Raw genomic sequence first — 14,191 nt, forward strand, 5'->3', positions numbered from 1 at the left:
TATGTGCCAATAGGGAAGATATCGATCACAGGAAAGTCTCTTATCTTTTAGATCGACAATCGGCTATACTGTGCTGGACGATTTAGCAGTTTCATCAGGACATAATAAGTTTAATAAGTTTAAACTTTGACCTTCTTCTCTACACAGGTCTCATGAGAAAGGTCAATTCTTTGCCCTGATTATCCAAATTATATCAAAGCACCACAATATAACCGATTGTCGATCTAGAAAGCCTGAACACTCGTAATCGCGAATTCTTTTCCTGTGGCCAAAAGAGAGCTTGGATACTCAGGTAACACCACGCAGTATCCTTGTCTTGTATCGCTTTTAGCGTCAATACCATGTTATGGTGCTGTAACGGTGTGAAATGGACGGGTTTGCTAAGAGCTTGAATTGCAGTACTGCAACCAGCCGTATGGCGTCTCTTTTGAACCGTGCCGACTGCAGATAAGATTTTGGACCTTGCAGCGGCAGGAACGGGCGAGGCTTTGGTTGCAGTACTTCAGTCAGCCGTAGAGTGTCTCTTGTTTTGAACCGTTGACTGAATTGTAATGACGATAAATGAGCGCTAATCTAACATGCATGTACTGCAGAAACATGCATGTACTGCAGAAACCGTACTCTTGATATTATAATGGTTACTTTGACGGCGTCATATAAACAAGGCCTCATACCCTGGCTGGTCATGATACTAAATTTGATAATAAGATTTGCATTATACACCCATTCATGCAGATAAAGTTATTCATTCATTCTTTCATTCATTCATTCTTAAAACATAACAGCCCGACAATGTCATAAGTAGTAGAAAGACTCTGTATTACAATGTGTTAAACAATTAAACATTAAATCTCAGTGCTTTGTGCTCCACAAATATAGCAGTACTTTTCTTTTTACAAATTTACAGAAATGACTGGACATGACATATGACATAACATGTAAACTAATGCATCAAGAAATTAACAAATCAAGACAAAATATATCTTACAGTTTGTTATACAATACAAGGGGTATGCAAAGCTATTATTATTAATCTTGATATGTCTGTGTTAAAACCCATGTTAAACATTGTAATAATATCTCAATCAAAATCTTAAGCCAAATAAATTTTTCTTCCTCAACTAAGCTAAAATTGTGCATTGCTGAGTTTCCTTTTATGTTCCAAATAAAACTTGTTGTTCCCAACAATTTACACACTAATTGTCCTTCCTGATTCACTCCACATGTCAAACTGACACAATTGTACATATCAATCCTATACAACGTAAAACATTATTTGTAGTATAAGCCTATGCCACTATATACACTTCATACATTACAAGAAGAACCACTTTACAGATAACAGCAAACTTGCTTTAACTGTGCAACATGGGTATGCACAACAAGAACACATATGGCAAACAAAAAAGAGCAACATGATAGTGTAAGAAAAATACTCCTCAAGACTTTGTTCTGTGGCATCTTGTGGCTTTCCTTATTTTTGTTCTTACTCAATAGCATCTTGCAGCACAAATGACATCACTTTAAACATGGTACTGTAGTAATAGTGCTGACACAAGCAAAAACAAATGCAGGAAATGTATGGTGCTGTACTCTTGCAAGATTCTTACAAAGAAGAGATCAATCCTTTACTGTACACAAATGCAAGCACAGCCATTTTAGAAGGCTTTCCCAGTACACAACAAATACATGGTAAATGTATACTAGTTACTGAGTATGACATGGTAGACAGTTGCCGCAGCATAATGAAGGTAACCATTGTACAAACATTTGTCTTGGAAATGAAAATAATATTACCAGAAACAATGGCACAATCTTATGCACACAAAACTTCCTTGCCCAAATATTTTTCTGATGCCTTGAATAGGTTCTGTGTCAGATTCCTTATAGTCAATTAATTATACATGCATGCATGCTTATAAGGAACTCGTTTATCTAAATGGCCTAAAATCTACTCATAACTAATAGAGCAGCATTGACGTGAAAACCGGGGCATCTCATAAAATCATCTGTATCGCAAAATGTGTTAACATAAATAGGGTTATACGATTCTATGGTTTGAAACGTTAGCAAGAAAAACATGAGAAGCTCAAAGTTAAAGTTTTAAAATTCAAGATTTCCAATTAGGCAATGATGTTTGTTGGTCCAGATGATATTTATTTTGATTTTAAGCTCTCCATCACAGTTTAACTCTCAGTGATTGGATGAGAGGTTCTAGAGCAACCTTTCCGTCAGCGGAACATTGTGTCAGCGTGTTTTCGATGCGGGCGTCTTCAAATCCCAGGTTGTAGATCAGGTTGTAGTTTCTCACCAGCCTCTTGGCTTCAAGAAGCTCCAAGAAACCTTAAACAGCAGAAGGAACAGATAAAGGTGTAATTCAAAAATGAGATTGTTGATTTACAAGGGCAGTGTAATAAAGTTCTCCCTTGAATCCCTTTTATTAATGTAGGTACATGTAGCTGAAATTTTTCAAGTATAATTGATTCTATATATCATATGTTAATTTCTATCTCTGAAATCAATCCATACAATTCCTTTCTAAACAGCTGATAAGGGCCTGTTTACACATGCGTGTATATTCAAGTCTGTATGAGTTGCTTATTCACATTTTTTGTCTAATGTAAAATTTGTGGCCGACAGAAACATTTTTTCGATTTGATAACCAAACTACACAATGGTGATTCAAAGTTAAAAACAGCTTCCTTCCCGCAAACTTTACTTAAGCCAAAAAATGTCAATATGCAACTCATACCAAGGAGGTTATAAAACCTCCTTGCTCATACGGACGTTAATATACGCTCAAGAGTGAAAGGGCTAAGGTAGAGAAAACCTCCTTGGGTAGAGTAAGGTTTATCATAAGCTTAATATGTGTTATTAGATGAAAACTGAAGTAAATCCTGACCTGATCCCAGCTCATCACAGTTGAACAGTGCCTTGTCCAGGTGTAAGAAAGATTAGATACAGAATGAAGTAAATCCTGACCTGATCCCAGCTCATCACAGTTGAAGAGTTACTACCTTGTCCAGGTGTAAGAAAGATTAGATACAGAATGAAGTAAATCCTGACCTGATCCCAGCTCATCACAGTTGAAGAGTTATTACCTTGTCCAGGTGTAAGATAGATTATATGAAGATGAAGTAAATCCTGACCTGGTCCCAGCTCATCACAGTTGAAGAGTTACTACCTTGTCCAGGTGTAAGATAGATTATATAAAGATGAAGTAAATCCTGACCTGATCCCAGCTCATCACAGGTGAAGAGTTACTACCTTGTCCAGGTGTAAGATAGATTATATAAAGATGAAGTAAATCCTGACCTGATCCCAGCTCATCACAGGTGAAGAGTTACTACCTTGTCCAGGTGTAAGATAGATTATATAAAGATGAAGTAAATCCTGACCTGGTCCCAGCTCATCACAGTTGAAGAGTTATTACCTTGTCCAGGTGTAAGATAGATTATATAAAGATGAAGTAAATCCTGACCTGATCCCAGCTCATCACAGTTGAAGAGTTACTACCTTGTCCAGGTGTAAGATAGATTATATAAAGATGAAGTACATCCTGACCTGATCCCAGTTCATCACAGTTGAAGAGTTACTACCTTGTCCAGGTGTAAGATAGATTATATAAAGATGAAGTAAATCCTGACCTGATCCCAGCTCATCACAGGTGAAGAGTTACCGTAAAATTCCTATTTACGTACGCACCCCTCCTAACGTACGCACCCCCGATTTGGGGACGATTGCGGGCCTGACTCAGTGAGTTGAAACGTTCAGGGAAAAAACCCTCCTAACATACGCACCCTCTCTCCAGCATTTCTGTGGATAGTTAGAGGTTGACATGATCATCCTTTCAATGATGTTTACCAACTTAAAAGATTACTGAGAAAATGTTTCTGGGTAGAAAATGTCAAACAATTTAAATATATGTATTATTTATTCTTTATTACTGATTGACTGTGTGGTAGCATTCCACACTTCATTTGCATGAAGATGTACCGTACTGTCATGCTGATATGCAATTTTTCCGAGGAAGAACCCCTCCTAACGTACGCACCCCGACTTTGGCGTCTGCCTGGAGCACCTGTTTGCGACTTGAAAAGTTTAAAAAGTGCGTACGTAAATAGGGATTTTACGGTACTACCTTGGCCAGGTGTAAGAAATATTAGATACAGAATGAAGTAAATCCTGACCTGATCCCAGCTCATCACAGTTGAAGAGTTACTACCTTGTCCAGGTGTAAGAAAGATTAGATACAGAATGAAGTAAATCCTGACCTGATCCCAGCTCATCACAGTTGAAGAGTTACTACCTTGTCCAGGTGTAAGATAGATTATATGAAGATGAAGTAAATCCTGACCTGGTCCCAGCTCATCACAGTTGAAGAGTTACTACCTTGTCCAGGTGTAAGAAATATTAGATACAGAATGAAGTAAATCCTGACCTGGTCCCAGCTCATCACAGTTGAAGAGTTACTACCTTGTCCAGGTGTAAGATAGATTATATGAAGATGAAGTAAATCCTGACCTGGTCCCAGCTCATCACAGTTGAAGAGTTACTACCTTGTCCAGGTGTAAGATAGATTAGATAAAGATGAAGTATATCCTGACCTGATCCCAGCTCATCACAGTTGAAGAGTGCTTTGGCCAGGTGTAAGAAGCGCTGATCCCAGTCCTCTCCTTCCTCCAGGTGCATGGCCGCCTTCCCCCGCGCTCTCTGCTTCTCCCTCGCCGCCAGGATCAGCTTGTCCAGATCGCGCTGGGAATCCTCCAGGGAGTTCCTGGGAGACATCTCGTCCTCGTTGGTTCCATGGGAGAGTCTACCGGAGCTGGAGGGGGTACTGGTGTTGCCGGTGTGTGAGATTCTCTCGATCTGTGGCTCTTCAGGGCTCAGCTGGGTCGGCCGTTTCTCCAACCTCTGTTAAACACAACACAACAGCATCAATGAGTTCATAGTAATCAAACTTAAGGAAACATTAACATTGAAAAAAAAAGCCAACGGTGTTTTGTACATTATTTGCACTGTTGTACTTCACTTCATAAGCTGACAACGACAGCATGACTTCCACCATAACTTTACCTCTAAATGTCATTTATGTTTATTCGATTTAAAAGTCTGTTGGCTGCATTTGACATTAAGCTGGTGAGAATATAGCCTTCTCTTACAATAGTACAGAATCCTCCAGAAAATATCTAGTAAACAGATCAAACATCAATTGTCCCCATCTTGTTCCTTAGACCTATCAATAAAGTGAAAATCCTCTTACAGGCTTTTGAGTAATCTTGTTCACAAACCAAGCCATTATATACACTGCATACACAAAGGTATTAGATTTCCGTAAATATTTTCATCAGGTTGGTGAATACCAGGATAGTACATGTAAGTCACTGAATAAAAGGGATCTTTGAACACAACCAAGTGTTTTAATCGACTGACGTTTTGTTGACCAACTGTCACCTTCCACAGGGCAATTCTGACGGGTTCTTGCGTATTAAGTATTTAGTACATATATACAGGTACAGTCAATGCAGTATCTACAATGCGGTCACCTATGCTGCAGTGCAATGTGAATCAGTCAGAACTGCCCTGACTTTAATTCCGAAGGTGACAGATGGTCACCTTAACATTGGTGGAATAAAACACTTGGTTGTGTCATTTGTATCTACATGTAATCCCACCTCCAGGGGTTTCCTAGTTTCCCATGGGGGAGGTTTGGGTACTTCAGGAGAGACTGATGGAGGGAGGAACTTCTCTGCGTTGTGCTTGTTCCGAGGCCACGTCCCTGGTCTCTTCACACCCTGCTTCTGCTTGGAGGGGATGTCCAAGGGTTTTACACGCTCCAGAAAATCCACAAGGGTTTTCCAGCTACAGGGAAAGGTGTCAGAGTTTAGTATAACTGTGTTCCAAGCCATAATATGATTATATCAGTTTTTTCATGTACAGTTTGATTTTTTAGACCAAACACTACCGGTAGTTGTATCAATCATATCTACTACTGGCAAGAAAATTAACACTCATTAAAAATATTCAGGAATTAAGAGTCAAACCTGTATAAGATACACCTTTACATACATGTAAGTACCACCTGGTCAATGTGACCACTTTTTTGGTAGTGCCTTAGACAATTTTTTTTTCCATTGACACAAGCATGGAGAATCCTGTCACTAGCAACCACCTGTCCACATCTAGACAGATTTTATTGCTTCCCTGATGAGTGGTCTTCTTGGGCAGTTTTGACTGTATCAGTTTCAATCAAAAAGACTTTGTAAAATACGTAAGTTAAAATACAATTGCATTACACATAGTCATAATGAATGGGACATAACTAATAATGTTCCTACCTGAAGAGCCCAGCCTCCACCTCACATCTCTTCAGTAGTTTCTCCATGAGGGACCCTTGGATCGGCAGTCTGTGTTTCACCACTACATCTTCCAGCTGCAAACATCAATCAGAAGAACACTGGTCATGATCAGTTTCCAAGGAAACACAATGGACAGGAGAAAAATGTTCTTTAATATGAAGTGTAAAGTTAAATATCTTGACAAGACTTAGTATGAATTTAATGAAATGATACAATATGGAAGGACACGCACTATTTCAATTGACATCTGATAACAGTTGAAAAGAGTAGCAAACCTTACAGTCTTGTCTCTGGGTTGATATTTCAATTTAAAAGGTGATAATCGTCTACTATGTCAACCTTTCCACAAATGTGGTAAATCTTGATACAATTAGATAAATAACAAGTAAACACCTGTTTCCGTGACAACATGCCCGCCCTCTGTCTGTCCACTTCCTCAAAGGTGTTCCTGACAGCCTGAAGGTCAAGGTCTTCTGCTTCTAAGGCCGTGAACTGGTTTTCTAACAAGTGGACGAGTTTCGCAGCCTCGCGGTCGGAGAAGCTCCCCGTGCGGTGTCTTGCAACAGGGCTATAGGAATACAGACAGGGTTTGTTTCTACATCTCTACACACAAAAAAAGTTGTTCAACCTTCATCACACAATGCTACATTATGCTATGTATAATCTTAGTGCATGCATGTAAGTTCTATGTTTGAAAATACTGTACTTCCAAAATCTAAGAAATATTATCCAAAATTTTCCATCTTTCTCGCTTTAAAATGTACGAGACTTTGATAAGTTCCGTATCTTTTAAAACTTAAATCTAAGTTGTCAAAACCCTCGGGAATCATATTTTTATCATTTGCACATTTTTCATGCACATGGCTATTTTTACCTTTCTGGCTTTAGCCCATCTATTGTAGAGGTTGTCTGTGGGAGACTGATACTGGGACTGGTTAGCCCGGATCCAGGGCTCATTAGGATGTTTTCCTGCATGTGTGACTTCTGCCTGATCCGCAGCTCTGGAGCAGTCTGACTCCCAGCCTTTGATTTCTGAGAGGAGCTTGTGCTGTCCCCCCCTCCCCCTACAAACTTCTCAACCGTGGCTGATAGCGTTGATTGTTTCACTGGCTTGTTCTGCTGTGCAGCTGAGAGGAACTGCAACAGCTTTTCGTAGTTTATACTCTCCTCGTCCTCCGTCGACGCAAACCGCGAGAACATAATCTGCAGCGTCGATCCCGAGAGCGGAAGCTGGTGCCGTAGACACACCAGATTCAGCTGCGACTGGTTGACGTAGCCGGTAAGGTTGCAGTCGTATCCCACAAGTTCCACGTACATGTCTTTGAATTTCTTGGAGTCGTATTTCTTGAGTATCTTGTGGAGTTGGTTTGCGATGGTGGGGTCTTCTCCCAGGATGGAGCTTTGACCACCTCCGGAGCCATCGGAGCTGGTGCTGGAGCGACTGATGGGGGGTAAGACCTTGGAGCTGACCTTGAGGTTGTTGGTTCCATGTAACTGGGAGTTGCTCTTGTCAGCCTGGGCAGTCTGGGAGGGAACTAACTTGGCCCGTTCATGCTGGAAAACAGAAGGAAAAACTTTCAATTTTACCTCTCCTTATTGATTTCTGTGCAGTGTACAATCTTTTCCCACCTTTGACATCTTGTAACTATACAAAGACAATATGTCAATCACATTCATTAAAATCCATCTGGCTATCCACTTACGAATCAAAATGTAAACATTTTCAAAACATCAGCATTTTCTTGCTGCATGATAGATTGGTGCAAATTGTAGTCAGTGGTATTACTAAGCCATGTTGGATATCTTTATCAGTGGTATCCCCTGCCCTGTATGTACCTGATCTGTAGTGGTATAGCCCTGTTTGATGTGCGAGCTGCTCAGGTTTTCGTACTCCTTGTAGAGAGGCTGTGTCAGGAGAGACGGGCTGTCAGGCAGGGGGGCCAACAGGGGGTTCCTGCAACAAAATCAGTCCTGAAGTCACTTATTTTAACTTATATTACATTTACTTATGTGGGATTAATGTTCATATTCTTTTAGAAAATACAGTACAACAGCAACCATGTTCAGGAGCTTAGAAAAAGGTTTAAAATGGTGTACATGTTTTCCTCATTCCTGACTTGCAATAGAAAATTGTGCTTGTACAATGTGTATTCTGAATACTTAAATGTTGAGATGTTGAAAATACTGATGTCAATCCTCATGCATTTCAATTTTACATTGTCAAACAGTATTTGTTTCAATCACCTCGGCCGAAATCAGAAGGAAAAAACAATAATCCCTGAGAAACACTATAAATTATATTAATTTTCCTAGGCCTAATCAAAGACATCTGAATGTTTTACCCATGTTTTTTCGTTTTGTCCCGCAGCACCTGAACCCGTTTGCTGCCGATGATCTTGACCTCGATCTCCGGTGTGTCATCCGTACCGAACGGCGCATTCCTCGCCATGGACATGGTGGCTTTGTGACACGGTACAATGGTCTCTGAAGCTTCTACATCATAGCAACATATCTGTGTGTGCAAAACTATAATTATTTCATTTGTAACAATCAACTATGAATACTATACTATGATATTATAAGAAATAAAAATTACTTAAGGAGCAGAAGGCTTGGTGGCTTTGTGACGGTGCAACTCTTGTCTCTGAAGCTTCTAGATCATAGTAATTTGTCTGTGTGTGCAAAAACTATAATCAATTCATTTGTAACAATCAAACAAAATTGTAGTATTAGGAATTGACTTTAGGAGAAAACATCTTGAGATGGTGGCTTAATGACAGTACATAACTCAGTGTCTCTGAATATTCTACATCACAATTTATGATAACAACATCTGTGTGTGCAAAACTATAATCATTTAATTTGTAACAATCTATAAATAGTGAGGAATAATACGACTCTAGGATCAGACTCCTTCCTTGGTATGGTAAGTTTGTGACAGTACAACTCTCTGAAGCTTCTACATCATAGTTATATCTGTGTGTGCCAATCAAGACACTTCATGTAGATCTGCTTGAAATAAAGATTGAGTGTCCTTGGGAAAATAGATTGAAAGTAACCTGGCAAAGGCTGGCATATGGTGGCTTTGTGGCAGTGCAACTGGCAGCTTTGGAACCTTCTCATCAAGAAATTGGGACTTTTCCCAAATTCTTTGTAGTTATGGTTGTGTTAAGTTTAGTCTTTTTTGTATAGCAGTTAAACCAGTACCACTACTGCAATGAGTATGTTATAACCTCTTATACCTCCTACCATTCAAATTCAGACCGTGAACCAGTCTATACGCATGTTTAGAGACTCAGTTAAAAACACATCAAATGACTCTTTGCTCAGTGTACGCTTACAGGCATCACTGTACTTGAACATGGGAAAAACAAAGAACAATGACAGAATACCTACCAAAATTTCAGTAAACCATAGTTAACGAATCCGTGGAAAGATCCAAAAGGTGTCTTACTGGACATCTTGCCGTGTTATTGACAAATTGCTAGACACAGTTTTTTGGCAGGGTCACAATGTAGGGGGACAAAGCCATGTGACGTGACACCTGCTTGTTTAAGGCGCTACCTGGCAACTTCAATGGGTGAGAAACCAACCGTAAGAAACCCTACCAAAGGATACTGTTGCAACTGTGACTCTTAACCCCACACACAGGAAAACCATTGCATGTTCTGTTGTACCTATGCCACTGAGATGTGTGTATGAGATGCCAAAAGACCTAAGACAAGAATCCTTTCAAACATGTAGGCTAGAATTGTAAACAATAACTGTTTATGTAGCATTTGTCCACAAAATTGGATATCCTATGGTATTGGATTGTACGTGTGGTTGATTTAGACAGCGTATTAGAACCAAAAACATTTCGTGCTCGAAGCTTCATTCGCCGTGTAAAGAAAAAGCGGCACTTGCTGGTTGTACAACAGAAACGGAGTTGATAGACGTCATCATGCGGAAACTGGCGTGGTATTAGCGGACACGTGTAGGCAAACAAACACGTTTGTTTACAGTACGCACTCCATGGGACCGTTAGTTGTCTTCTCTTTCACTGCCGCCTGGATATAAATAGTACCGGGAGCAGTTGATAGCATAAAGAACCTTCACCTTCAAATCAACATCAAACATCAAACTTCTTATAATTTTTTTCTCAAATGTAAAGTTAGATTATGTGTAATAATATTCTTTTCAGTCTTGTCTGCCTAATACATCATACATTTACACACGTATATATCTTATGTACTATAAATCACTTTAATATAGCGGCAGGAAAATATAGCGAAAATGGAGTAGGTCACGGCACTTAATTTTAACAGTGGGAACAAACATTACTGTCTCAAATATTAGTGATCAAATATTTGCGATGATGAAATTTTAGCTGTTGACTAGTGACAGTTAAATCAGCTAAATTTAAGTTACATTAAAAAAAAACAAGAATTACAGTACAGACTGTAGTATGCACATGGGATAAAAGACTATGAATAATGTATGACTCAATCATTTGAGTCAATGGCTTAGTAATAGTCATTGCCAAAGACTTATTATGGCACTAAGAAAGTACAAGTCATGTAGAATGAACGGTCAAATTATTACATGTATCTATTTTGGTTTCAAAATTTAGGTATCATAGAATTCAAATGTCTACTATCACTGATATCAGGGCTTCAAACTCATACAGAGAATAGGCACACCTAACCTAACATTTTGGGTGTACAACATAGAACAAAGTAGATTGTTACTAGTAGCAAATCCTACCGACAACCTTACTGCCTCTCTTCAAAGCTGGAATCTGAAATTCTACATTTGTAACTTCAAAGTCTTAAACACTAATAACACAACAAAGGTTTTACAATTTTTCTGACACTTGAATGTTAAGAACATGCTATATACACAGTATCCAGGTAGACAACTCAGTGCACAGCTCCAAATTTTGGTGCACAAAAGCACCAATTAGTATTTCAAGCCCAGGATATAGTAACTGCATATTTGATTAACATTACAAAGTCATAATATATACTGTTTTCCCTGTGATAATATTATAATTTCATACTTCATCATAATTGCACTACATCTGACTGCCTAATAAGCAATACATTTACTCAGATCATAACTTCTTTTCCATATTTTTTGCTCTATTTTTCTCAGCCACTCTCTCTCTTAAAGTATTTGATTTAATCTGTTCAGGCATTGCTGTTACAAGCTCTGCCATATAAACCAAGCAATGGCCGCACAGACATACCACAAGCATGGAAAAGGTTAACAACAGTTGAATTACATATCTGTCAAACCATTTGTGTTCAGCAATTTATGATACCTAAATTACAGTTGCTTGAACCACTAATAAACTGTAATTTCTCTTCCCATTAAGAACACTAAACCAGAAGAACTATCGATCAATGTCAGGAATGAATAATGTATGATCACCGTACACGGCAAGACTCTTTCTGCCTTGTTGGTAGTCTTGGTGTTCTCCAGGGTTTGATAAAGCCTTGGTTCCGGTTAAGGCTTCTGATGAAGGAAGCTTGTGGCATTGAGGAATCGGGCAAACTTTCATTGGGAATATGACAATCTGGACACCAGGTTTCCAGTATTTTAAGACATTAGCCTCAAACTACTTCATGCAAAGCTGGTTTTGTACCAAAGTAAAGCAGAGGCAAAAGGTACATTGTAGCAACTAGACTGTACTCAAAATAGATCTATTCCTCAAGCTAATTTGCCCCTATCCCAGACACTCACCTTATATTACTTAATCAAGATTTCAAGGTAAAAATCCTAAATCTACATCTAGGCCACATCTGTTTCTACCAATGAACAACATCCTTCCTAATGCCTAAGAATATAACGTTACAAAAACCTACCTTGCCTGAGGAATAAAACGTCAGCATGTAACATGCGAAAAACAATGCTTCCGACTAACAGTTTGAAACCCTGCGTGTTACAACCAAGTTGTGTCTCCGAGCAACAGGTTTGTTGCTAGGCGACAGGGAAGCCTCTCTCGTTGCGTCTTTACCTTAAAACCGCTTCTGCACTTTTTGAAACTACAACAAGGATCAGCATGGGGGCATCCAAACATCAAAACATAAAAATACAGCCTTTCTTTAAGTCTAACACATTACAGTTCAGTATGTTATTTTTTTCCAATAATAGTTATGATTTTGATAATTTGACTTAGATGATTATGGCTACCTAAGGCTAACAAAATTTAGCAATAAGGTGCAAACTATACCATCATGATGATAAACCCTTCTAGAGCCTCAGCTTAAGGTTGACATTAAGTCACCACCACTTTTGTAAGTTATCTTACGTCAAACAGCTGAACACACACTTCAGCATGGGAAGCACCTCCTTAAACTGTTGTGAGGTAAAGCAGGTGAAAACAATGTAAATAGATCACCGTACCAGTCTACATCTGAGGCTAAAAGCATTTTAAAAAATGATGGCCCCGCCCTTGTCGTTGACACTGAAAATCATAAAAAGATTCATTTACATTAGATTGTTTTGAAGTTTCCCATGCATGCCCATGTATAGGGGAGCTTCAAGTGCCAAACCTCTGCACTTATCAAGAAAGATAGGGGTGACCCGGTGTGCTTGGCCAAATTACATGTCGTCCATAGCCAAGTTGAACTGCACTTAACAACGTACTAGCTGGAGTAGAAAGTAACATGCTTCACCTCAGTTGAGGATGACTCAGCCAGGTCTGCTTTACCTTTAACCTTGAAGCCTTCTCCAAGACTGGTGACCACCACACTATGACACCCATGACACACACACTGGAGTGAATATCAAATGTCGAAGGCCAAATCTTAACTACAATGTCGAGTGCCTTACACACAAAAAACAGTACTTGGTGACCAGTAACACATTCAACCCCCTCTTAGAGTAGAAGGTTAAGCTCACTTAAGGAGCCTGTTGGGGCAGTTCCTTTGTCGCTTGTTGTTTGTGGTTGTTAGGGTCATTTATGGTCGGCCATCATACAAAGGTTGAAATACGCCTCATGTGCAATCAGATAATTACAATGCTTATTGCACCAACAATGAAATTGTTTAAATCACCCACATGAGAGCTCCTAGGAATTTAATTAGTGTATTTTTATTGAGCTGGGACTGTAAATTATGTTGTTAAGCTCTTTCCCAAGTTCAGAGAAAGGATTTTCACGTAAACACAGTAACCATATGGCATGATAACGGTATCCAGGATGGAAAAAATGGTTAATTGAATATATAATTCTAATATAATACATATACTTAAAAATCATACCTCTACGACTTGTAGGCTTAAAATTTCAGATTTGGAACATTCGCCCTAGTAGGCACTTAAGGGGCTTCTCAAGACAGTACAAATCTTAAGAATGTTGGCAGAGATCAAGGAGCCTTAAATCGTCACAGGGACACTCTATGTCAATATGCATGTGATCTTGAAAAGAATTGGTGTAACAAAACAAACTTAAAGAATTTGGCGTGACAATAATAAATCATGTGGACGGTGTTACGCAAATTTCAAGCCTTCTGATGCCTTCTACGTAACAGCATAAACTGATTTTTATATCGTAAGGAAAAAAGACGCGAAACAGACATCAAAATTAGGTCAAGAAAGCACACAGCGATTTGTTTACAATTCGTAAACAGCCATCAAAAATCCAAACACAGAATTGACACCCCGTTTAAACAGAGTGTACAGTAGCTAATGTCAACATTACCTGGTCCAGGTTGAGGTTGAGTTTTCCTGGGAGGAAATCCTTTAGATAAACGGCCGTAAGTGTCGGAGGATTTCGTACACGAAGTCACTGACCGTGACACTTAGGGACGAAACAAACATTTCTTCACCTGGCCGCCATGTTGGAA

The 14,191-nt window shown here is 39.2% G+C and overlaps 1 protein-coding gene across 1 annotated transcript; it reads right to left on the reverse strand.

The window, feature by feature from the left end:
* Nucleotides 1–798: 798 nt before the first annotated feature.
* On the reverse strand, nucleotides 799–14,191 carry LOC136444572 (uncharacterized protein C1orf87-like). The gene is made up of 9 exons (XM_066442183.1): nucleotides 14,047–14,191; nucleotides 8,702–8,869; nucleotides 8,196–8,313; nucleotides 7,234–7,913; nucleotides 6,753–6,927; nucleotides 6,339–6,433; nucleotides 5,676–5,862; nucleotides 4,608–4,914; nucleotides 799–2,343 (listed from the first exon to the last, which is right to left on the reverse strand). The coding sequence occupies exons 2-9, from the start codon at nucleotides 8,812–8,814 to the stop codon at nucleotides 2,180–2,182; spliced, it is 1,839 nt and encodes a 612-aa protein (XP_066298280.1). The 5' UTR covers nucleotides 8,815–8,869; nucleotides 14,047–14,191; the 3' UTR covers nucleotides 799–2,179.

Source organism: Branchiostoma lanceolatum, chromosome 11 (genome assembly GCF_035083965.1).
Source record: "Branchiostoma lanceolatum isolate klBraLanc5 chromosome 11, klBraLanc5.hap2, whole genome shotgun sequence".
Taxonomy (NCBI): Eukaryota; Metazoa; Chordata; class Leptocardii; order Amphioxiformes; family Branchiostomatidae; genus Branchiostoma; species Branchiostoma lanceolatum.

Bases quoted from the DNA above. Each gene is read 5' to 3' on its own strand.
- LOC136444572 (XM_066442183.1), bottom strand. From the start codon at position 8,814: ATGTCCATGGCGAGGAATGCGCCGTTCGGTACGGATGACACACCGGAG. The intron at 6,928-7,233 runs GTAAAAATAGCC...GTATTCCTATAG, and splicing joins GATGGGCTAAAGCCAGAAAG to CCCTGTTGCAAGACACCGCA. The intron at 4,915-5,675 runs GTGGGATTACAT...TGTGTTTAACAG, and splicing joins AAACTAGGAAACCCCTGGAG to AGGTTGGAGAAACGGCCGAC.